General features: G+C 36.7%; 1 protein-coding gene across 7 annotated transcripts in view; it reads right to left on the bottom strand.

Annotated features, from left to right (window-relative positions):
• Positions 1 to 26,155, bottom strand: part of AEBP2 (AE binding protein 2) — a 115,133-nt gene that overhangs the window by 54,836 nt on the left and 34,142 nt on the right. For all 7 annotated transcript variants that reach the window (XR_008711540.1, XR_008711541.1, XM_055571423.1 and 4 more), the window contains exons 2-3: positions 16,288 to 16,495; positions 8,715 to 8,822 (exon numbers count right to left, since the gene is read on the bottom strand). Coding sequence is in view for 5 of the 7 variants with exons in the window: in XM_055571423.1 (XP_055427398.1) it covers positions 8,715 to 8,822; positions 16,288 to 16,495 (316 nt within the window). In the remaining 2 variants the exon portion in view is untranslated. The remainder of the gene's footprint in view (positions 1 to 8,714; positions 8,823 to 16,287; positions 16,496 to 26,155) is intronic.

The following is a 26,155-nucleotide window of genomic DNA, read 5'->3' as shown; positions in this document are numbered from 1 at the left end:
TGATTTTATAAAACTAAAATGTGATAATGAGCTAACAAGATTATTTTCACATGACATTAACTTTTTTATTATCAAGCGCAAAACAAGTAAGTACAGGAAATATAAAATTCAGTTTAAACCTAAACGACACATCCGTGACTTTCATTGATTTCCCATATCAACTCAATTACGTCTTTCTGGACTTTTTGTTTCCAACCTTTGCCATTACCAAAACTCCAACAGACTTTCATCATCTGAATCTTTAATCTTCAGACAGTTGCCCCAGAAGCCACATGAGCAAAAACTGATAAAATTCAATATATAAAAATCTGTATTGGATGAGGATCAAAATGATAGCCATGTATTATAAGCTTAAGAATAACATAATACATGAGTCCATTCTGTAGCTACATGATAGAACAATGGGTAGAAAGCTCTGAAAATAAGAGTACCAACTAATAAATTCAGATGGGAATAAAGTTAGAAAAATACTCATTTTGTAACCACCCTCATAGTAATAAATGATTCAGGCAAGAAACATCAATGGATACTAAAACTAGTTCTAATGGGGAACAATATTATTTATATAGATTCAAAGTGTCCCTCCACAAATTGATTATTAATTGTAAAGGTACAAATGAAAAGTTTGTGGTAGAGAACCTGGAAATTCCACCTTAACCAAGTGATGCTAGGTAACCTCACCCATGATGGAACAAACTCTCATCAAGTATTCCCTGAAGTGATAATAGTGAGAATTTTTATTTTCTCCCAAGACATAAACTGAATTTGATCACATCAAATAACTCCCAAATAGGAAATATACTACAAAATAAAACATTTATACTCCTCAAAAATATTACTGCCATAAAACATAGAGAAAAGCTGAGGAAAATAAGTTTCAAAGAGTCATGAAAACTAAATATAATGCATGATGCTCAACTGAATTCTAAACAAAGAGAAAAAAATGACTATGAGGGACATTATTGGGACAGTTAGTGAAATCTGAATAGCTAATAGCATCAATGTTAAATTTCTGGACTTTGGTAACTGTACTAAGGTTATGTAAATGAGTATTCCTAGGAAATACACAATTTAGGGCTACTGCTTCTCTTAAATGGCTCCTCAAAAACAGTGTAGTATGTAAAATGTGTTTGCAAGAAGCAAGGGAGGAAAGAAGAGAGAGAGATGGGAGGGAGGAAGACAGATGGAGAGATGGATATAGAGAAAGCAAATGTGGCAAAATAGTACCGGTGAATCTGGCTGAAGGGTATATGGGAGTTCTTTACACATACATGTGAGAGAGAGAAATATATGGGAGTTTTCCCATCTTTTTTGCAAGCTGAAATTGTAAGTTTAAAAAATTTTCATTTTAGAAAAAGGTCAAAATGGGGAAAATATTTAACTCCTATCACAGGAGGGAAATATTTTTCCTACTCTATAAAAAAGAATGAGTAAGCTCAATAAATTTTCCATCCTAAAAATACAAAAATAATTAACACGGGGGAAAAACAATGTGAATATACAGAAAAGTATTTATACTGTATTTACATTATACGTACCTGCATGGTATCTAAGTAGAAAGGTATTACCATACACTGGCAGACTGGCAAAATAAAATGGAATAAATAACAAGCCTCAAGAAGGCTATTGGGAAACAGGCACTACTATATTCTAACACTGCTGGTGAGAATATAAATTGGTACGTTTTTCTGCAGAGGGAATTTAACTATATCTTTCAAAAGCAAGCTTAGACATATACTATTTGACTTAGCAAAAGAGCTTCTAGGAATTTATATTAGTTCACCAAAGTAGTATATAAAAATGAGCTCATAGGTTATATTGTGAAAAACTGGACCAAAAAAGCCCATTAAGGAATGATTAAATAAAATATAGGGAAACTATTACACAGAAATATTGCATAACCTGAAATGATGTCCAATACAAAACTAAAAAGGTAGGCTAGGGAATTCCCTGGGGACAGTCCAGTGGTTAGAGAACACCATGGTTCCACTGCCTAGGGTATGGGCTCAACCTCTGGTGAAGGAACTAAGATTCTCCCAAGCATTGTAATCAATGTGCAAACTGACATACATATATGCTAAGAAGTCAAATATAATAAATGTTAGATTATATTTACACTATTTAAACTTTTCAAAATCAAATTCCTTAAAATGAAGCAAGCATGACTTTTGTAACACACTTATTTCCATCTGACAGTGCAGGAGAAGAGCAAGAGACAACTAGCAATTAAGAAAAAGCTTTGTTGGCTGTGTATGGCCACAGTCTGTTGTAGCCAGCAACGCTACACTAGCCCTTTCTTTTCCTATCTTCCATCTCTTCTCTCTCTTCAGGCTTCATTCTAAAGAATTAACCAGAATTGAAAGAGACACGTGTACCCCAATGTTCATCGTAGCACTGTTTACAATAGCTAGGACATGGAAGCAACCTACATGTCCGTCGGGAGATGAATGGGTAAGAAAGCTATAGTACATATACACAATGGAATATTATGCAGCTATTAAAAAGAATGTATTTGAATCAGTTCTAATGAGGTGGATGAAACTGGAGCCTATTATACAGAGTGAAGTAAGTCAGAAAGAAAAATAACAATACAGTATAATAACATACATATATGGAATTTAGAAAGATGGTAACGATGACCCTATATGCAAGACAGCAAAAGAGACACAGATGTAAAGAACAGATTTTTGGACTCTGTGGGAGAAGGCGAGGGTGGGATGATGTGAAAGAATAGCATTGAAACATGTATATTACCATATGTGAAATAGATCGCCAGTCCAGGTTTGATGCATGAGATAGGGCACTCAGGGCTGGTGCACTGGGACGACCCTGAGGGATACGATGGGGAGAGAGATGGGAGGGGGTTCAGGATGGGGGACACATGTACACCCCTGGCTGAATTCATGTGATGGTATGGCAAAAACCACAATACTATAAAGTAATCAGCCTCCAATTAAGTAATTAATTTACAAAAAAAATTAACAATTTAAAATGCTTTCAGTAAACACAGTGTCCATTTCTAAAAATCCTTCATCAAGATGATTCTATCAATTATCCCACACATAAACCACCAAACCAGAGCAGCCAACATCAAGGCTGCTTAAGATAGGAATAAAACTGAACTCCTTGGCAAATGCTTGAAGCATATGGTAAATATAAAAGACAAAATAAATAATGTAACTCCTTGTAATAACTGGATTCCAGACTAAAAGATAGTAAGATAATAAAAGTATGGAAAGACAACATTTTGCAACCAACTGCTTTTATACTTAGTTTCTAGACAGTCCAAGCTTACTAGTCAGAATTTTTTTAATGATTTCAAATTGCCACCATAAAGTATCACTGAATATATAAAACTGTATGTTATTCTTTAAATAGTTCACTTACTCTTCTATGCTTGTCTTTTTTTCAAAATCATGTATTTAAGTAGCAGTGATACTCGCAGAAACCTATGAATACACTAAAAACTACTTAATTATATACTTGTTAAGTATTAAGATAAGCAAATTATAAACTTCGACAGCATACTAAAAAGCAGAGACACTACTTTGCCAACAAAGGTCATGTATGGATGTGAGACTTGGACTATAAAGAAAGCTAGTGCCAAAGAACTGATGCTTTTGAACTGTGGTGTTGGAGAAGACTCTTGGGAGTCCCTTGGACTACAAGGAGTCGGACAGGACTGAGCGACTGAACTGAACTGATAATATATACACACAGACTTCTTGAAATGATCCCCTCTATCACTATAAGACAAAACTCTTCTCTGTAAGATCCTCCTCGTCTTCATATACCGAGGATTGGCAAAGACTTTTTAAACACAATACAAGAAACACTAACCATAAAAATATTGATAGATTAGACTTCACTATAACTAGAAACTATTATTCAAAAAATCCTGTTAGGAAAAGGTAAAAAAGATAACCAAAGACAGACTGGCGTTCAAATACACATATCTGTCAAAGTACTTCTATCCAAAATACATATAAAATTTTATATAATAATAAAAACAGATCTTTCGGTAAAATAAAAAAGGGCTTGAATAGGCACTTCACCCAAAAGAGGAAATTCAGATAGCCAAAGCCTTTGAAAATGTGTTCAACCTATTATTACTCAGCAGGGAAGTAAAAATTAAAGTCACAATGAGATACCACTAAATAGACACCAGAGCGGCTAAAATTAATAAGATGGCAAATATCAAGATCTACTGCAACTAAAACTCGCATTCACTGCTGGTGGGAACACAGAATGTATGACCAATTTGGAAAAGAGTCTGTAGTTTCTAGAGCTAAATATATACTTATCTGTGACTCAGTAATTCCACTCCTAACTACACAACCAAGAGAACTGAGTACATGTCTGCCATCAGAAGACATGTGGAAGAGTATGTTTAAGACAGCTTGATTAGTAACAGCCAAAGACTAGAAACAACCAACTTGCCCATCAGCAGGAGAAAGAATAAACTGGTTTACTGTACAGTGGAATACTACACAGCAACTATTTATTTAAATGACTGGTACACAGGGAACTTCCCCGGTGGCTCAGCGGTAAAGAATTTGCCTGCAGTGCAGAAGACATGGGCTCAATCCCTGGGTCAGGAAGATTCCCTGGAGAAGGGAATGGCAACCCACTGCACTATTCTTGCCTGGAGAATCCCATGGACAGAGGGGCTGGCGGGCTACAGTCTATGGGGTCGCAAAGGAGTCAGACACAACTTAGACTAGGTAAGAGTAACAACCTACAACAGGACAAATCTCACTGTTATTCTGTTGAGTGAAAACAGCCAGACACAAAAGCTCATACAACTAAGTCAAGATGACAGAAATCATAATCTGGTCTAGGGGAAGGAGTGAAAATATTCCTCATCGGAATGGTGGTTACACAGGTACATACAAACATAGGAAATACTTAAGTATACTTTAAACACTTTAATGTACACTGTGATATGTTACAACTAAAAAAAAATTTTCCAAAGGAAGTTGTCTCAAGAATCATCACATGATCCCCTTTCTGTAGTCAACTCCCACTCAACTTCTACTCCTATTTCCCAGTCCCATTAATTGGTTACTAATCCATGTTTCCAGAGAACCTTTTGACAGACATTTATTGGCACTTAACATTTTATTAGATAGTGGAGGACACAGGAGCCTGGCATGCTGCAGTCCATGGGGTTGCAAAGAGGCAGAGATGACTTAGCAACTGAATGACAACAAATCAATGATTTTGTTTATTTTCTAGGGCTCCAAAATCTCTGCAGATGGTGACAGCAGCCTCGAAATTAAAAGACACTTGCTCCTTGGAAGAAGAGCTATGACAAACCTAGACAGCATATTCAAAAAGCCGAGACATTACTTTGCCAACAAAGGTCTGTCTACTCAAAGCTATGGTTTTTCCAGTAGTCATGTATGGATGTGAGAGTTGGACTACAAAGAAAGCTGAGTGCCAAAGAATTGATGCTTTTGAAATGTGGTGTTGGAGAAGACTCTTGACAGTCCCTTGGACTGCAAGGAGATCTGACCAGTCAATCCTAAAGGAAATTAGTTCTGAATATTCACTGAAAGGACTGATGCTGAAGGTGAAACTCCAATATTCTGGCCACCTGGTGCAAAGAAATGACTCACTGGAAAAGACTCTTGATGCTGGGGAAGACTGAAGGCAGGAGAAGGGGACAACAGTGGATGAGATGGTTGGATGGCATCACCGACTCGATGGACATGAGCTTCAGCAAGCTGCGGGAGTTGGTGATGGACAGGGAAGCCTGGCGTCCATGGGGTCGCAGAGTCACAATTGCACTGAACTGAAGACATTTTATTACTAAAACCTACTTAGATCTGTAAAATCCTAAAGAAAAAAAGTTCTCTAAAGGGCAGAGGTCTCCATTCTTATTCACCCTGCTTTCCAAATGCCCAGCACTATGCTATGTAATGCAAACATCAACAAACGCTTTTTTGATTCAAATGGTTCCTACGATTTACAGAACAATGCCTCACTAAAACACAACCTTTAACTTCTGTCTTTTAAAGACAGTTTCTTTCCCCCTCTTCAATGAGACTCTTCTACAGCTTCTAAAAAGAGATTTTGGGGAAAAAATCCATTTCTATGAACTGTGAAATTAACTTGAACATCATAACCAACCAGCAAAAGAAAGGCTGCCTTAAAGAAAAATATATGGAAAGGAACACAATGGGAAAGTAAATGATTCTCTTACTTTTAACAATAAGCTCTTACATTTACTATATAGTGTACAGTTCTATGAGGTAACCACTATTACCAGCTGTAAGTTAGACAGGGAGTTCAAAAAACTGTCCCAGGTCACGTGAGGGCCAGAGCCTGCAGTATGAGAAGAGGGAAGACTAGGAGGTTAACATTACAGGACACACATGACAACAGAAAGCTCAATGAGACTATTTTTAAGAGAATTAAGAAAAAGAAATCCAAATGGTTAAACATATGAAAAGATGCCCGACTTCACTGATAATAAAGGAAAACCAAATTAAAACTACATCAGGGGAGGGAATTAATTCCTGGCAGTGCAGTGGTTAGAATTTGGCGCTTTTACTTTGGGGGCCCAGGTTCAATCTTTGGTCAGGGAACTAAGATCCCTGAAGCTGGGAACTTCCCTGGTGGTCTAGTGGCTAAGAATATGCCTGCCAATGCAGGGGACAAAGGTTTTATTCCTGGGCTGGGAAGAGCCCACATGCGGCGGAACAACTAAGCCTGTGCTCTAGAGCCGGGGCTCCACGAGAAAAGCCACATGAGCAGCTCAAGCACTGCAGCAATGCGCAGCCCCACCCCTGCACCTTCCCGCAACTAGAAAAAGTCCATGCGCACCTAGGAAGACCCAGAGTAGTCAGAAAAAGATAAATCAATCCTGTGCTGTGCTGTGTTAGGCTTAGTCGCTGAAATGAGTCTGACTCTTTCCCACCTCATGGACTGCAGCCTGCCAGGCTCCTCTGTCCTTGGGGATTCTCCAGGCGTGGGTTGCCACGCCCCCATCCAGGGGATCTTCCCAACCCAGGGATCAAACCCAGGGATCAAACCCAGGTCTCCTGCATTGCAGGTGGATTCTTTACCAACTGAGCCACCAGGGAAGACCAAAATAAATATTAACAGGAGGAGGGGGACGCAACTGATGGGACAACCACTACATCAGGATGCAATTTCTCATCTATTAGATTGGCAAAAATATAAAAGCTTGACAAAACCCTCTTAACAAAGCTGTGAAGAAGGCAGACACTCTAACATTGCTGATAAAGGCACAACCCCCAGTGAGGCAGTGTGGCAATATTTATGAAAAGTATTAATGGTTATATAGCTTTTGATCCAGCCACTCTCATTATTTTGGGAACTTTTCCTACATTTATAATTACACATGTACAAAATGATATATATCAAAGATCCATCACTGCAGCACTAGTTGCAACAGCACAGGACTGAAATCAACCAAAGCAGCTATGCAAGTCCGGTTAAATCAACTGCTACAGCCACACGATGGAATACTAAGAAGCTGTTACAAAGAGAATATTCTTTATGAACAGATATGAAAAGATCTCTATTACAAAGCATGGTACACAAGCAACGTACACATACACACAATAAAATTCTTGGTAATGGGAGAAGCTTGGTACAGGACATAAGGGAGCTCTAATCTTCGTAATGTTTCTGTAAAACTAAAACTGCTCTAAAATATAAAGTTTATAAGAAATAAGATACAGAGAGTATATATTTATTAGATGTTGTGTAAGCGGAAGGATAACGATACTACATATGAATCTACTTGTAGTTCCATAAAGAATTCACCAGTAATTAAAAAGAACAACAACAAAAAAAAGAACAGCTATATATTCAGGAGAGAGAAAATAAGAAAGGTAGAAAGATTTCTGAATATAAATTTTTTTCTTTATAATTTCTTAAAATTGTTAATGATTGTCTTTGCCAAGGAAATTAAGTAATTAAAAAAAAACTGCACACGAATTACTTCCTCCTCTAATGAAACCCAAAGTGAGTTTCTGGCACAACAGTGCTTATTAATACATACCAGTAGACATTGCATTTAACAACTACTAAACTTCTTTAAAGACAAACTTTTCATCTCTATGATATATGCTTTCCATACTAAACCTCTTTAAAGACAAACTTTTCATCTCTATGATATATGCTTTCCATAGTTACAAAGCAAAATATTTTAAATTTTTATGAGGATAAAACGAAAAATGGTTTTTACATGAAATTCCTCAGAATTCCCCAAATACATCTATTTGAAACAGTAATTTATGACTAAGCTTAGTAACACGATCTCAAAGTGAGGGAAAGAAATCAAATCCTTTAATTCTCCACAATTTCAAAATTTTTTCATGTAATAATCAGGACTGTTCACTAATTAAAAAGGCTGAAACCTATGACACTGAGAAAACATAATTAGAGTACAAGGTACTAACCACAACCAAGCAATTTTAAAGACATCCATTCAAGGTGCTACTCTGTCTACTAGCTGTTTTCAAGACCCTATCTTCACACTGACTTTTTTCTGGTCTTCAAATTATAAAAGTCAGATTAAATTATCTTTACCTTCATCTACTTTATAAAATCGCATGCATCTACAGGAATATTAAAACAAATGGTTCTTTAAAAAATTTTTAGGAGGGCAAAAGTATGCCTATTAAGAAACATGTCAACTTGAACTTAAGAAAAATAACTCATATACACTTACTTACCTTAAAAGGCTTGTCTCCGCTGTGTGTCAGCATGTGCCTCTGTAACCAACTCTGGCTGGTTGATGGAGTGTTATATACTTTACAGCCTTTCCATAAGCAAACAAACACCTGTTAATAGAAGAGCCATAATTATTTTCATCACTTTTTTCAACAGGGACTTTTATTCCCTGTAAATTCAAGTAAACATGCTGCAAGTCTTCAATTGACAAAGAGATATTGAATGTACCAGTCAATCAAAATGCTTACTGTAAGTACTTTCTGAACCTCCCACATGAGGCACAGTTTTAACCGTTCCCCTTTAAGGCTGCTGTACACTCCCTCAATAAGGAACTGATATACCAATCCCAATGAGCCATTCAGAAGGAAATATACAAAATATTAACAATATAGTCCTAAGAACTAGAATGATGGACCATAATTTAGTTTTTTTGTTTACTGCATGAAGGAACAAGCATGTACTAACTGTAAATATTAGGAATATATAAAGGTATAAAGAAATGACGACAATAAATCAAAACAGTCAACTGGCAGTTACTGATAGTTTCACCTTCAAAAAATGAGTGAACAAATTTTCCAATTATAATTTTGCTGCTCTTGATTTCCTATTCCCAAATGCATAACAATATGTTTAATTATATTTATATTGTTTTGATTTATTTAAAGTGATTTCCAATTGTCTTGATTATGAAGCAAAATCTAATACAGAATGCTAAAATTAATACAGTTGCAGAAGCTATAACAGCAGTTACTCTATAATATAGAGACCCATATTCTTGGGTTCAGGCAGCCGAGTATGACTGGGTTAACAACTACCATGATTTTTACCATCTTCCTACCACTGAGATACCAATTTTTTTTTGACTGATTCTATTTTTATCAAACTGAAAACTGCTCCCCATCATCGGTAAAAGTAGTATGAACCTACAGTAACCATTACATTCAAAGAACCATTTATAGGCTCTGTTCTTTTCTAAGTTTACAACAATTATAAATAGAGCCACACTTTGAAGATTATAATGTACTGCATATAGAACAAAACAAAGATACACACAGGACTGAGGGAACAATCATTAAACAGTAAGTTTAAAGGAAAATTTTAAGAAATCTAGAAAAACAGTCTAAAATAACTGAGATCAATTTTTACTCAAAACCATTTCACAACGAGACAACACTGTTATTGCTGTTGATGTGCTTAAAGCATTTGCTAATTTCTTTTAGTTAAGCAGATATCATATCACATTTCCTCCTGAATATTTAAAATTCCTTAAAAAAAAAAAATTCCTGACCCTAGTACATGTTTATAAAATGATTCCTAAAGTTCCCAAAATTAAAAGCCACTTTTTAATGAATGTAGAGAAGTCTTTAAAGGTACACCAATATGCTGTGAAGACTAATTCAGTCTTTCATAATCATATGTGGATATCAATCCTATCAACTTCCTAACTCACGACTACAAAGACTCAGTCTTAAATTTTCAATCCAAGTAATAAACAGACTGGTTTAAAACGCTTTCACAAGTCATACACAAATAGGTATGTCCTAAAGCAAGTATTTGGGAACAAAATTAATCTCAGTTATGCAAAAAAAAAATTTAACAGTAAAGAATTGTTGTAACACTTAAGAAACACCTGTGCTGAGTTACTCTCAAAGAAACAACAAGATAAATACTCACATTCTGTCCCTACTCAACAGCTACAGTTGGGAGAACCAACCATGTCTGATTTCTAATCCTTTTTCCTCTGAACAAGCACTACTAGGAGGCAACTGCCGGCCCTGTGACTCCATCAGGTAACAGCCTCTGGGGTGAGCAGGTATGGGCATCCTTCTAGATGGAGTAACGTCTAGTAATACTATTAGGGCACCAACACCTTCAGGTTCAAAGAAAAACCATAACCTTCAACCTAGTGAATTTTATAGGAAATGAGATAAGTGTAAAGAGATCAAAGCAAACTATGTTTAGCTATATTCGGGTAGAATATTAATACCTGAAAACTACTCTGAGGGGAAAGGGGAGAAGTAAACTTGCATAAGGATAATTTTGATACACAACATGGGCACTGAAAATCCATTATCAAGTATTCCCCAAAACCACAAATCTTTAAAAAGCTAAATTTCCTAAAGTCCAGTCCAAAATCTGACAAAGGGGTATTTGACCTGAGACTTTCTGTATGCACAACATATGAAAAACATTTTTATACTCCATTTTTAGAAACTTTCTCATTGTAAAAATTGACACTGAAAACATTACAGGAGTTCAATATGAATGGAATTATTCAAGAACAAAATCTAACATGGTTCCTTTAAACTATCTTAAAATGAATTAAGATCTAACTATGTTAATTAGAACACTGAGGTTCATAGTCCAGTCTTTCATGATAAACTGGCTTAGTTAAAACAGGTTGTATTAGAGATAACAAACAGAACAAAAGTAAACAACCTAAAATCTATCCAGCCCTTTCATATTTTGCAGCTACACAGTCTTCAAAGAACCACTAATTTAAGTCTCTATTTCCTTTGTCACCAAATAGATGCTATGAGCACACACCTGTTCTAAGTCCACAACACAATGAAAATACAAGATAATATTTTCTCTCAGGACTAGTTAACAGAAAACATGGGTTTATATTAGACACTGGAGGTCCCTTCTCAAAATAACTGCTGCACATTTTTTTTTCTGCCAGACTGTCCAAGGAAAAAAACAGCACACGGCCATTAAAAGAGTATTTTTCCACTCCCAGCTTCAGGTTTATAACGACCTAACTTGTAAGATGAAGACGTCTAAAATTTCTATGTTAGAGGGACGCTCAGGCTTTCTGTTAAGAACTCCTTGCCCATTACCGTCAGAACAAGTCAGCTTTACCGTCAGGGGTCCCCTCCAAAAGGCCTAAAATGAAGAAGCTTGTACAAACCAAGGGTAGTCCTAGTCTTACTTTGGTCAATTTTCCTGAACTAGAGTATTTACCTGAATGTATGCATGGGCTTTCCTGGTAGCTAAGACGGTAAAGAATCTCCTGCAACGCAGGAGACCTGAGTTCAATCCCTGGGGTCAGGATGATCCCCTGGAGAAGGAAATGGCAACCTACTCCAGTATTCTCGCCTGGGAAATCCCACGGACAGAGGAGTGTGGCGGGCTACAGTCTACGGGGTCACAAAAGAGTCAAACACAACTAAGAGACTAAACAATAATAACAACACAAGTTCTACACCTATGATGGATTGTGTGACAGTAAAAATAAATGCACTTACACCTGATTATCAACATATCATACATGAAGTGCATAAATGAATCCATCAAGAAATTAAGTGAATTTTAAGACTCACTGCAAAATAATACAATGCAACCTAACAAAGTCTAATAAGCACGTATAAGGAAAATTCTGTTACTACTGGTAAAGTAAAATCAGCCTAATACTCTATAAATAGAGCCGGTAAGCAATATAATCTACATCCTCAAAGGGAGTGAAAAAAGCCTACTTTTACTAAATAATTAGATTCCTTCTGTAGTAAAATGATACAAGAAGATTTTATATTAAATAAGAGACAGACAATCTAAAATAAAGTCAGGAAGGGGTTGAATGGATGATCTCAGGGTTCCTTTAAGCTCTTAGAAAAAATTAGTTCAGTTTTTCACCAAATGTGAACATATAAAAGAGAAGTAAATGTTTTTTACATCTCATTATTTTGTCTCTAATCAGTCTACTCTTTCAAGATCTAAAATGAAGGCTATAACTTTGGATTCTGTAATTTTTAGCCACATTAAATGTGTTAACATTTTCAATTTCCTCTGTTAAAAGATATTTAATAAACAGAGGACAACTATTCAGTAAGCGCTCACAATACAAGGAAAAAACATCCCTCATTTATTGCAAAAGATATGCCCAATTTCATGTTATGTTCAGAATCTAGTAATATCAGACTGGCAATCAAAACTCAAACTGACCTCCTAAGATTGACCCCATTTCCTAGCAGCATTCAATGCAACCATGAAGAGTCTACAAGCCTAATTTTATGTAACATCAAGGTAACTCTTTCAACTCTCCAAATAGTAATACCCTGTCATCACCTCCCCCAAAATATCCCTCTGGCCCTCTTGCCTCAAGCGCACCAAAGAACATATACAAAAGTAAACTTAATAAAAATAAAACGTGTAAGAACACCCCTGATAAACAGATTTCTTTCTGGCAACTGTTTTTAAGGTGAGAAATAGTTAAGACAAGGGGGAAGAAAAAAAAAACAGTACACTAATGGATCTTACTGAACCACTGAAATCCTACAAGATGAAGTTCCCCTCCTACCAAGACTTACGTGTGTAATAAGAGGACACAGGCCTTTGAAATTTGACTAGCAAAATAGCTCGGTCTAGTTTCTGAAATCCAGTCATGCATGAAGTATGAACCCAAGAACACAATTCTGTTTTACTGAACAAAAAAAGATTAAGTTTTTCTTGCTTGTCTTTATTTTTTAAAGAAAGTACTTTCATGACTTAAAAAAAAAAAAAAGGTATATTCCAAAAAAAAAAAAAAAGGTGCTTAAATGATAAGTTTAACTTTTACTACAGGATTAAGTATCCACCCACTTTGACATATGAAAAGGTCAGGAAACCTTAAAATTCCACTTGCCTTCAGCCTCTAAATACAATTAAAGTCCACATGACATGGCAACATAAATAGCTTAAGGCATGTAAAGAAGTTACTGAACTGTTATAGTTTTTGTTTTCCCTGGGTGAACAGCAGAGTGGGATGAGAAAAAGAACAGGAATTAATACAGGATGTAGCTCTTGCTACCTTACTGCTCCAGAAGAACTGTCATCTTTCACTAATTAGAAACATAAAATCCTCTAGAGTTGCCAATAATTTTCCTCATTTGTTTCTGTTCCACTGTGACAGTTTCACATTTGGGATAGAAAGAAGAGAATTAAAAACTCTTTAAAAATGTCATCAAAATCAGCTGTTTTCCACTATACAGGAGAGCGAGCGAGAATAGTCAAATTTAAAGACAGAAAGTAGGACCATGGTTACTAGAGGTTAGCAGAAGGGAGGATTAGGGAGGTATTATTTAATAGGTAGATTTCAGTTTGGGACAATGAAAGAGTTATGGAGAGGGATAGTAGTCATTGAAGAGCAATGTGAATGTACTTAATAAATGCCACTGAAGTGCACACTTAAAAATAATTAAAATGATTTAAAAAAATTTCCCTTCAAAGAGGTCACTTAAAAAAAAAAAAAAAATTAACAACTACTCAATTGTAGCTGAAATCAGGCGTGTTCAGGGTGGTGTGGCCATAACGTAACTACTCTATTTTAAAGCACAAACCAGACTGAGATTTCCTAAATTATCTAGTAGTAATCAAGTTTGGGGCTTCTCTGGTGGCTCAGTGGTAAAGAATCTGCCTGCAGTGCAGAAGACACAGACGTAGGTTCAATCCCCAGGTCAGGAAGATCTCCTAGAGGGCATGGCAACCCACTCCAGTAGCCCTGCCTGGAGAAGTTCATGGACAGAGGAGCCTGGCAGGCTACACTCCAGGGGGTTGCAGAGAGTTGGACAACTCCATGGGGTTGCAGAGAGTTGGACACGACTGAAGCAACTGAGCACACAACACATCAAGTTTTCAAATTCTCATTCAAACTTTCATTCTGAAAGCTTAAGTCTATACATCAAAGACTGATATGCAAAAATAATGGGAATGTAACGAAATGTATTTTGTTCATTTAGCTGAGCCTTTAAGTCTGTAGTTTAGCAACTAATGTCCTTCAAAGATCAGAACTCCTTTCTCAAGTCAAAATAGAATTACTCTTAAAATTAGCCAGAGAATCTTATTATTTGTAATAAAGTAATTTTATGAATAAGCATTCAAGAAATGACATGGGGGGTTTCCGTTTCAACATGTTTAAAGTATAAATACCAAAACTTCATGCCTGGCTCTGTAGTATCAGTAAGATACATGCAGGTGCAGTGATTACATTACACATTCAGTCTGTAACTCCTTTTTTCCTACAAATCTGTAAAAGGCTGAAAACATTCTCATAAAGGCTGTGTGCCAACTCAACTTGTAGGATCAAGACTTAGAAATGTGAAAGTCCCCTATTACTACTAAGAGATCATGCCTGCAGAGCCTGGGATCCTGCATGTAGCTGCCAAGTCAAGTGACTATAAAGCATCATGCCATGGTTCACAGGACTGCCTTGGTGATATAACAAGTGATTCCAAGCACTGGTTTACAAAAAGCAACTCTGTAATGACCAAGAAACCAAGGGATATACATGAGGGGGAAATAAAGACTGTTACCAAAGCAGCTTAACCACTGAGCTGGATTATGCAGTGAAAATACCGTATGACGGGCAGAGTTCATTAGCAACTTATTGACCAGAGATGTCTTTTGTTACCCAAATGTTACTGACCACAGTGTTTCAATATTCACTTACATAACACATTGCCAACCATACACATTAAGTTTCTGCAAAAATCCCCCAGTCAATAATATGTTAATACACCCTCTGATATCTACCCAGACCCCATATGTATTAAATCTAATAAAGAGACAAATGTTCACTTATATAAGTTTAAGTAATTGAAATACTACTGAAACATTATAACATATTGTGATAACAGTAAATATTTTTTTAAAGAAATTTCAAATGCAATACCAATGGTAAAAATATTAGGAGTCCCTATTATGGCTGCATGCTTTTAAAAAAAAGATCAGTAATACAATCTAAATATTAATACTACCTTGGAAACAGTTACCCACTTACTTAAGAAGATTTTAATCATGTTAGTATCAGTGTATCTCAATAGTGATACCATACTGACAGGCAGTGTGTGGCCTAATAAATTACCTGTACTTAAAAATGTGACATTGAATTTCTAAAAAACATACTAAGAATGGTTAACTATTCAAGACAAAAATCTAGATAAAGCTGAAAAGTATGTATTATGCTATCAATTTTACAAATATTTTGGCCCATTATGCTGTGACTTACCTAATTTGCTTTAGCTCTTTACTTACTATTCAATAAAAATTATATGAACTGATACGACTAAATGGATTCCTAAAAGTTTATAGGTCAATACTAAATGAGCTCTGACAAACCTGGGAAAGATGATCAGTAGTCACAAATAATGAGTACAGATAGCCATTTAACAGGATTGTATATACTAATTCTGATACCAATAGTTTCTCCAGTTAATGTCAGCATCAGGGACAATTTAAGACCACTCTAACAACGGAAATCCCTAAGAGTGCCAATTCCTAAAAGCCTTCAACTAGAAACATCAGAACCTTGAAATACACAGTATTCATTACAATACTCCCACCATATTTTAAAAGGTCTAATTTCTTCAAAGTAATATACCTAAGAGCAAATTAAAATCCAACACATAATATGTTCTATTTAATTTGATTCAAATATGTAGAAAGTAAATAAAAGGGAAAAAACATTTGAAAAAATAAAACATTTGAAAAATAAAAATTTTTCAAAATTACTTAAAAAAAAAAAAAAAAGCCTAACTAGAAAATACAAATTAATAAAACTAATGAAAACAGGGAGTGAAAAAAAGAAATGACAAAACCAACCCCTCCTCGCTGACCATCTACATGTATGGAACGGATGTGATCTGCCAGATCTGGACTAGAGGTGAAGCAAGCCTGGCACTGGTCCCAACAACAATTATAGGCAATATTTTTGCTTGAAGAAGTAGTGCTTCCTTGTCCATTCATCATTGCTGGAGTTGAACGCCCACTGGAAATTGTGCTGTCTACATCCATTATAGTACTGCTTATGCTACAAAAGAAGAAAAAAGGCTGTGTTATTCCTAGAAGTTCACTAACATGAATATGATCTTATAAATAATTAAGATTACAACTTGACATTCTGCCCCATAAAGCATACGAACCATATTTTCCACCAGAAAACAACATGCTTTAAAATTATTTAGTTTCAAATAATTATTCTCTAAAACTAAATTTCAAATAAATATTATTTGCAATAAATTGCAAATCAAGGCAAAAAAAAACTAGTACCTCAAACCAGCCATGGAATAATTTAAGCAACTTTTGGCAGACATGAAGTCCCCAACACCATACCCCACAGAAAACAAACCAAACCACACACACACACACACACACACACACACACACAGAGCTCACCACATTCTACCTTTTCCAGAGTTCTCTAAAAAGCATGATAAAATAATAAAATTTCCAGCTGCAAATAATTTAGAATCAAAAGATTATCTTTACAGTGTTGCAAATCACTTGTTGATCTTTTCTTCCATTCACTAATCTGAGAATACAACTGCTACCACATCCTACCTCTTTCCATCGCAACGCAGTTGGGAAATTTTGCTGTATTTTCCCTCTTGATAAAAAAGCAAAAGAGAGAACTAAGGGCAAAAGTTTCTCTGATTTTACCAAAGTCCAAAAAGTACTTTGCTGGCCCTCAATTTTTTTCAAAGTCTTATGCACCTCAAACTCTTACTTTTTATTTAATAAACAAAGTATTATATACTAGTAATTTTTTTATTTTCTAAAAAATACTAGTAATAAAAGTCATTAATAAAAGTGAGTAATTTTTAATGTTAAGAATTTCACATCATAAAAAATGTAACACATTTTGCCTTCATCTTAAGAGCAATTCACTTTATTTTCTTCCTTCGTATCTTCTCAATAGAGAAATTACATGGAAGTAGTATCAATCACAGAACGACCAACAGTAAGAATGCTTAAGACTCTCAAACCTATTAAAAGCTAAAACTGCCTGTACTTAATTTAAGTACCAGTAAATTATACAATTCACATTAACTTTTAAGGGGCATGCTTCCCCATTCCACTAAGTTTTTATTATAGAAAATTTCAAAAACACAAAAAAGTATATCTAAACCTGAACTCAGATACAGACTAGATACAAACTCATGGTTACCAGTAGGGAGCAGGTAGTGGGGAAGTAAAGACAAGGGGGAGGGATTAAAAGGTACAAGCCACTGTGTATAAAATAAACAGGCTAGGAGAAACAAGCATATACTATACAACACAGGGAATATTTTATAACTAATAAATGGAATATAACTGTAATCAAAAGTGGGGTCCAGCTGCTCTGCTTGCTGCTCAAAAGCAATCAATAAAGAGGCCAGGCTGGTAGAAAGTCAAGTTTGCTTTCTTTTGGATGGGGGTGGGGTGGGGCAGGGCGGGAGTGGGAGGGGACCTGTCTAAAGGGCCGAGACCTTCCAATGACCATCAGTGGGCTGAGGGAGGGGGTTACATGTAGAAACAGTACAGTCAGCTCTGACAGTCATACAGAAATTGGTCATCTGTGGTCTGATCAGAGTCATCTTGATTGTTTTAAGAATAGTTCAGTTCGGTTCAAGGGTCCATTTGTTTCCATTTCCTGAGGCCAGTTGTCAAAACTGTGGCAGCTTATGTCATGGCTACAGTCTGGTTATCACATAAGTTAACTTCTCTACCTGGTGAGGGTTTCAGTATATGTAAGACTGCTCGCAGGATATGGCTCAGAGGATTACCTATAGCCCTTGAGAAGGAACTAAAGGTCCTTGACTATGCACACAAACTACATTATTTGGTGCTCTCTGTTTTCCGTTGTTTCTACATTTTCACATTTGTGATTAAACTTTTTCTTTGGCTAAAGTTTTTTCTACAGAAAAAAGGCAGGCAGAGGATATCTTCATAACCTTTAAAAATTATGAATCACTATGCTGCACACGTAAAATATATAATATTGTACCATCAACTATACCTCAATAAAAATAATTAAATCTGAACTCAATAATAACACTGTCCTGTTTGCTATATATAATTTGTCTTTCTCAATCATCCACAGGTTGCAAACATGATACTTGAAAAAATATCATGATACTTTTTATCATGATGAAAGTATCATGATACTTTTCATATTTGAAAAGACCCTGATGCTGAGAAAGATTGAGGGCAGGCAGAGAAGGGGACGACAGAGGATGAGATGGTTGGATGGCATCACCGACTCAATGGACATGAGTCTGAGTAAACTCCACGAGTTGGTGATGGACAGGGAGGGAGACCTGGAGTGCGGCAGTCCATGGGGTCGCAAAGAGTCAGACACAACTGAGCTACTAAACTGAACTGAAGTCCTGAACCATTTCCCAGTCAACCTACAGATTCTAAATTTCAGCTCTAACACTTCATTCTAAAACTCCGTAATCTCTAGAAAACTCTTAAATGTGAAATCTCTAGAAAACTCTCAAATGTGAATCAATTCTTGAACATCTGAAATTTTACTTATATAATGTCTAAAATCCACCCCACTCCAGTACTCTTGCCTGGAAAATCCCATGGACAGAGGAGCCTGGTAGGCTGCAGTCCATGGGGTCGCTAAGAGTTGGGACACGACTGAGCGACTTCACTTTCACTTTTCACTTTCATGCACTGGAGAAGAAAATGGCAACCCACTCCAGTGTTCTTGCCTGGAGAATCCCAGGGACGGCGGAGCCTGTGGGCTGCCGTCTCTGGGGTCACACAGAGTCGGACATGACTGAAGTGACTTAGCAGCTGCAGCATTGTCTAAAATCAAATGCATTCATTTTTCAAAGGTAACAAAAATGTTTTTAGGATGCTTCAGATATGAAAAATAGGAACTTCCCTGGTGGTCCAGTGGTTAAGAGTCCACACTCCCAATGTGTGGACTAGATCCCCTAATGCCACAACTAAGACATGGCACAGCCAAATAAATAAAGGTTTTTAAAAAGATAGGAAAAATGACTCAAGATTTCTCTTTAAAGGATATTCATGTATTTAAGTTCTTCTGGCTAAATATCTCCCAGTCTATCTACAGATTCTAAATGTCAGCTCTAACCTTTCATTCTAAAACTCCGTAATCTCTAGAAAACTCTTAAATGTGAATCAACTCTTGAAGATATGAAATTTTATTTATATATTGTTTCTGCAGGAATAAACCGTAAGTATGGTTTATACTGAAATACAAATTTTTACTTGAGCCCCAGAAATTCCAAGTTTCATGAGACCCTTAACAGCAAAATGGTTACCTATTTTCCTTGCCACTTGCTTCATATATTTTAAAACATTTCCCCTATAAAGTTCATACTTTCATAAACCATACTGATTAACTCCAAAGGCAAATAAATAGTAGTGTTAAATGAGCAATCCATCACACTCAATTTATAAACAACCTCAGAAAAGAGATAAATCTCAATGGCCTACTATGGTACAACCTTCAAGTTAAAAAAAAAAAAAAAGAGCCACAGAAGTGCAGGGTAGTACAGTTACACTTTGTATACCTAAGTGGAGGCAGACATGGAGATACAGCCACCCCTCAAGGCAAACCTCTTTTCAAGGATATACAAAGTGCTTCTGTGTTGGGGCAGATGGGAGAAGCAAGACAGACTTTAACTGTAAACACACTTCTGTATTATTTTAACCACATATCTGCATTGCTTTTATTTGAAAGTCCAAAAATAGCTGAAAGTGAAACCAAATTAATTTTCTTTAAATTGAACAAAGTAGAACAAGGTCAAGAGACTCATACCCTTGCAATAAATCCAACTAGCAATAGAGTCCATCTACCCAGTGCGTAACATGTTTTGCTTATGAACTTCACCCCAGAAGGAGAGCCTTCTGAATCCAAATAGCCATGAACACTAAGCAATAGCGAAATACTGCTCACATGCAGTATTACTCATTTGAAAACCAGTTCTTCATGTGGATGCAGATCCTCATGAAAGGAAAGCATACTGCAGGTATTAAAGCACATGAACTCTGTTTACCATTGGCAACAAGCTGCAAATGCAATGGTGCAGGACGTTAAGGGGCACGTTCTCTGCCCTGAAAGACAGAGACACTCTACATCTGGGTGGCATCCCCACAAAGCCTCCCGTTGCCCAACAGGACAAAGTGGAGTCCTGCCACATGACCCCTGCTTGGCACCTCCAACTGCTAGAAAGAGTCCAATCCTAAATCTCCAGGCTCTCTTTTGGTTCCAGATTCACACCAGAATCAGTGGTTCCCTCCAGTCTTAAGACTGATAAAGACAACAGTTTTAATACAGGAGAGCAAAGGAGACAAATCCTAAGTAATTTATAATCTTGACAGGACAGATACAGATTTCATAGAAAGCAGTGTTCTTCTTCCTACTGTATAACAATATGATCAGAACTAAAAACTGACTTTCTACTTCCACCCAATCTTATGTCTAAGTTTAAGCATGTATTAAAATCTTTCATTCAGTCAGTTCTCCTTCCCAATGAACACTTACTGATTCTATAAGATGTGAACAAAAGCAGCCTGGGATATGGAAGAAAACCTGAGCCAGAAAAAGCACTCACTCTATTCAGATAGTTTCAGTAACTTAAAGCAGTGCTTTTCAAACTAATATGTATATGAACATCTGTGATCTTATTAACTGCAGATTCTGATTCAGCAAGTTTGGGGTAAGACCCAACATACTGTGTTTTTAACAAGAACCTACTTGATGACGCTGCTACAACATTTTAAGTACCAAGACTCTAAAAGATCTCTTTCATTATTATTACCCAACTGAGACCGACCCAACTAAGGAATTGTCTCATACTGTAGAAGAGTAAGCTAAAGCAAACACACATACACCATGACAAGTGAAAATCCTTAAGTTAAACCACACACACATTACTAACGATTCCTATGCAATATTTAGGGAAGGGCATAAGCCATTTTGGGGCTTCCCTGGTGGCTCAGATGGTAAAGAATCTGCCTGCAATGCGGGAGACCTTGGTTCGATCCCTGGGTTGGGAAGATAAGCTGGAGGAGGGCATGGCAACCCACTTCAATATTCTTGCCTGAAGAATCCCCATGCAAAGAGGAGCCTGATGAGCTACAGTTCAGGGTTGCAAAGAATTGGGACACGACCGAGCAACTTTCACTTCACTTCTACAAGCTATTTTTAACATAACAACATTCCCTTTTTCCTTTTTTTCCCATGGGTCCTGTTAAGAAACTATCTGGCAGATCAGACTCTAACATTTAGAGTAACCAACTACATGGATTTTATGAAAATGGGTTCCTTTGGAAATTCAAGGGCCAACTCACACATACATATAATAGCCTCTTCTTTGATAACTCAAACTACTTCCAAGCAAAACATGTTTGGTAGACATGACCACTGCCAATAAGGCTGTCAATACTGAGAAGACAGGAGCAGAGGAAGCAATCAATGGATGCTACCTTATCATTATGGAGAAGGATGAGACAGTGGTCTTAAAGTAACGCAGTAAGAGAAGTTCGTTGACATGGTTTCAGATTCTACACTGCAAAGTCTCTTAAAAAACAAACGAACTGTTAAGTTCTGGCAAATTATCAAATAGCCACACAATTAACTTTAAAAGTCTATTAAAATACTTCTTTTTCCAACTAAATATTTGCATGAAGCCAGATTTTCTTCATATGGCTCGACTAAATCACTTCACTGCATCAGGCTGAATGCAGAAGCAGACATAAGAAATAGTTGTTCAGCCAGACATTAAGCATAAAACAATGTCACTTTTCTAATTTAACTGGAAAGTAGTTTATTAAAAAAAAACAAACTTATTTTTAATTGGCTTATTTTAAAATTAACAAATTTTTTTATGTTTTTAATGTTCTCAGTTTTTATTTTTGACCCTGTAATAGTGGTAACTGTAATCTACATAAACAAGCTCTTTGGTTTCTTCAATAACCTTTTTAACAGCCTCAGCCGTGTCCAACTCTGTGCGACCCCATAGACGGCAGCCCACCAGGCTCCACCGTCCCTGGGATTCTCCAGACAAGAACACTGGAGTGGGTTGCCATTTCCTTCTCCAATGCACAAAAGTGAAAAGTGAAAGTGAAGTCACTCAATCGTGTCCGACTCTTAGCGACCCCATGGACTGCAGCCCACCAGGCTCCTCCGTCCATGGGATTTTCCAGGCAAGAGTACTGGAGTGGGGTGCCATTGCCTTCTCCATTTAACAGCTTTACTGAGATATAATTTGTATTTCTCCATACTTAAGAAAGCAAAGAGGTCCTTAGCAAAATGTTTGAGAACCACTGATCCAGACTGTATTTAAAGCAAAGTTTCAAGGTCTCTCTGAAATAGCCTGGAAAGAGTATGTTTCTGACCTGGAATATCCTGATTTTATTCTAGGGTTAAATAGAATCTGAGTCTGAAATTCAGTTTGAGGTGACATGGATGGGGGCAGTCTTATCTGCAGTCGTCTTTCCAGTTATCTGTGAGGAAACTCATCTGGGGTATGAATTTTCCTCATTAAATCTGGGTCCTTCTCCTCTTTCTAGGCTACTGAAATGTGTAACTTTACAAGAGGGTTGAGGATGAGGTGTCATTATGATTATGTATATACATACACACACACTTGATATATATAGCAAATGTATAACATGATATGTAAGTATGTAACATGAAATCAAATGTATTTTATTCTTATCAAAAAACTAAAATATAAGAATTTCAGAATCTCCTGTAACATTGATTAGCAAAGCTGCAGCTCTGCACTGGTGCTTCTCCAACCCTAACTTAGGCCTCCACTTGTCCACTCTGATAAAAGTTAGGTCTGTGAATCACACACTTTATGCTTTACCCAGTTAAATGTCTTCCCAAGACTCAATTACTTGCTGAATGCTCTCCTGCTAGAGGACTAGCCAGGTGGCTGCTATCAAATCAAAGAGCTGTCATGAAACAATATTTTTTATTGTTTAAACTTAAGATTCCTATCACTGTTGTATTTGCGATATGAAGTAAAGACTATTAAGACCAACCACTAACTAATGGTGTCTTCCAAACAAGATTTCCCTACTGGCAATTCCCTTTCACAGCTCTCTGCCGGGAGAATTAAAGTGTAAATACAGGCTAAAGACAAAGTGCCCTTATCCACAAGTCACATTTTCACAGCTATGCAGCCAAAACAGAAAGAAAAAAACTGGATGCTAAAAACTGACATAAACTTGTATCACCCACAAACCTCACATGAAATTTAGGTTCATTTCAAAAAGCTTTCCTGTTTTAATTGACTTGACAAATTGTTAAATTTTTGAACTTACAAAAAAATAGTAACACCATTTTAATATATCTTATGCATTGGGGTTACAAATAAAAATCTGTAACAACAGACCTCAAAACTGTCAAACTACTAACTTTTATATTAAAAGGTTAAAAACCACTGAGCTCTATTATATACAGATCGAGTGTCATAAAAATGGAGGAGGAAAACAGAATGATCAAAACATCCAGCCACTTTGTTCAAGATTTGGAAGTTACTCATGGAAGTTACACAAAAGAACCCCCTTAATCTCTAAGGATCAAGGGTGTTTTATTTTTGTTCTATAAGTGAAAATACATAATCTTTAGGATGTCTTCAGCTCACTGTATCTGAATTACTACAAAAGAAATATTCTGTAATTTTAACTTTTACTCTATAAACGTAATTTTTTAAGAATGAAATATTGTTCCCTATATGGACTGAAGAAAGTGACGAGTTAGACAAAAATTCTACTACTCTAAGGAACACTTAAACAGGGACAAAAATTATAAACTTTGTTTAATTTTGTTATTGGTAATAAACTTTGGATAGAAATTAGCTTTCAAAGTACTTATCAAATTGTAGGTAAACGTAACTACACACAGGGAATTCCTTATCTAATCATATAACAGGGTCAATTATTATTTGGTTAAAAGATGATGCTCCTTTCATCCATAATAAAACTGCCACTCACTACTACAAAGATTACTGTCTCCCCTGCACCTGCAATCAAATTACTAGAAATTAAGATTCAAAAACAGAAAAAATATTTAAGATAATCTTTTATTTTTAATTCAAATAAATTGATTTTAATTAATTTACTAAATTAAAACAAAGACCATATTTTCTGTTTTAGGCAAACTAAGGCATATGTGGAGGAGACGGTAAGTCCTTACTGATGTCAAACTGTTCCAGTTGCTGGTCAATCAATGACAATTCTGTATTTTTGAAAAGTCTGAAGTTGTATGCCTGATATCACACAACTTTAAGATATTACACATCTTTACTTCAGTTATTAATACCACTCCTCACGTCCTTTTGTTGGATGAGACTCTCATTTTGTGCCGGCTCTTTATTCCAGGAATTGACAGAAATTAAAAGCTAAAACTGAACCAGTTAAAAGAAACAGGAACTTCAGGAAAACTATGAACTGCCTGCCTATTACATTTTATGACTTCACCCTAAGGAAAAAGGAGATTATGAAAATTTGTCTCACAAAAGTAAGACTCTAATATATTTAGACGACGCCCCACTCTTTACCACAACTGTGAACAAGCGCTACTCCATGCCCTGCCATGTCTGCTGCATGCCCTGCCTTTTTCTGTGCACTTGTGTCAGACTGTATTTTCCAAAGATGTCCACGCCATGCTCACACCTTCCCACATCCTCTTCTTACAACATGGCATCAAGAAATGGGGGGCTGAGGGCTGGGGTGTCTAGCCTACCTCCTCTGAATCTCAGCAAGCTAACACTCTTGTAGAAGTGACACTGCAGAACTTCCTAGGCTGGGTCATCAAAGACAATCTAGCTCTTGGGACACAGCGTGGGAGCCCTGAACCACACTCACTCACCCAGTAGAGAAATCTGGCTCTCCGGAAGCCACTATGCTGAAGAGACCCCAGGAAGAAAGTACACAGAGCTAGAGATGCCAGAGCCCCGGCTGTTCCAGCTCCAGCTGTTTTGAGTCTTTTTGGTCCATGCCTCACACATGGGACAGCTTCGTGAGTGAGCTTTCTGGTGACTAGTGTCCCCAGACTCTATGCTCCTCCAAGCTGACACCAAGCAGAGCAGGAATGATCTAATCATGTCAAGCCCTGCTCAGACAGGAGATTTGTAAGCAAAATAATGTTTTAAAACCACTAAATGCTGGTGTTGCTTGTCATGCAGCCCTAGTAACTGGAACAATGCCTGATGTGTATTAACTCATGTAGTGCTTACAACAACCACATGAGGTAATCACTATTTACTAATATTCAATTCCCTGGTGGCTCAGATGGTAAAGCGTCTGCCTACAATGCAGGAGACCTGGGTTCGATCCCTGGGTTGGGAAGATCCCCTGGAGAAGGAAATGGCAATCCACTCCAGGACTATTGCCTGGAAAATCCCATGGACAGAGAAGCCTGGCAGGCTACAGTCCATGGGATCACAAAGAATCGGACACAACTGAGCGACTTCACTTCACTTCAAGTATGAGTAGCCTCATCTTACAGATAAGAGAGGCTGAGCAAAAAGACTGAGCAGATAGAAGAGACACAAAAATTATATGACTTGTCCAAAGCACTAATGCCAAACAATCTGTCACATTTATATGAAGGACAAATGTGTCAATTACTGACTTCAGAAATACTGAACTGTTGTCTATATTACACATCAAGACAAGGTGACACGGTCTCAGCTGGTGTGTACCCATAGGG

This window comes from Bubalus kerabau, chromosome 1, assembly GCF_029407905.1.
Source record: "Bubalus kerabau isolate K-KA32 ecotype Philippines breed swamp buffalo chromosome 1, PCC_UOA_SB_1v2, whole genome shotgun sequence".
NCBI lineage: Eukaryota > Metazoa > Chordata > Mammalia > Artiodactyla > Bovidae > Bubalus > Bubalus kerabau.
The sequence above is the reverse complement of the archived record's forward strand: the minus strand, read 5'-3'. Positions and strand labels throughout refer to the sequence as shown.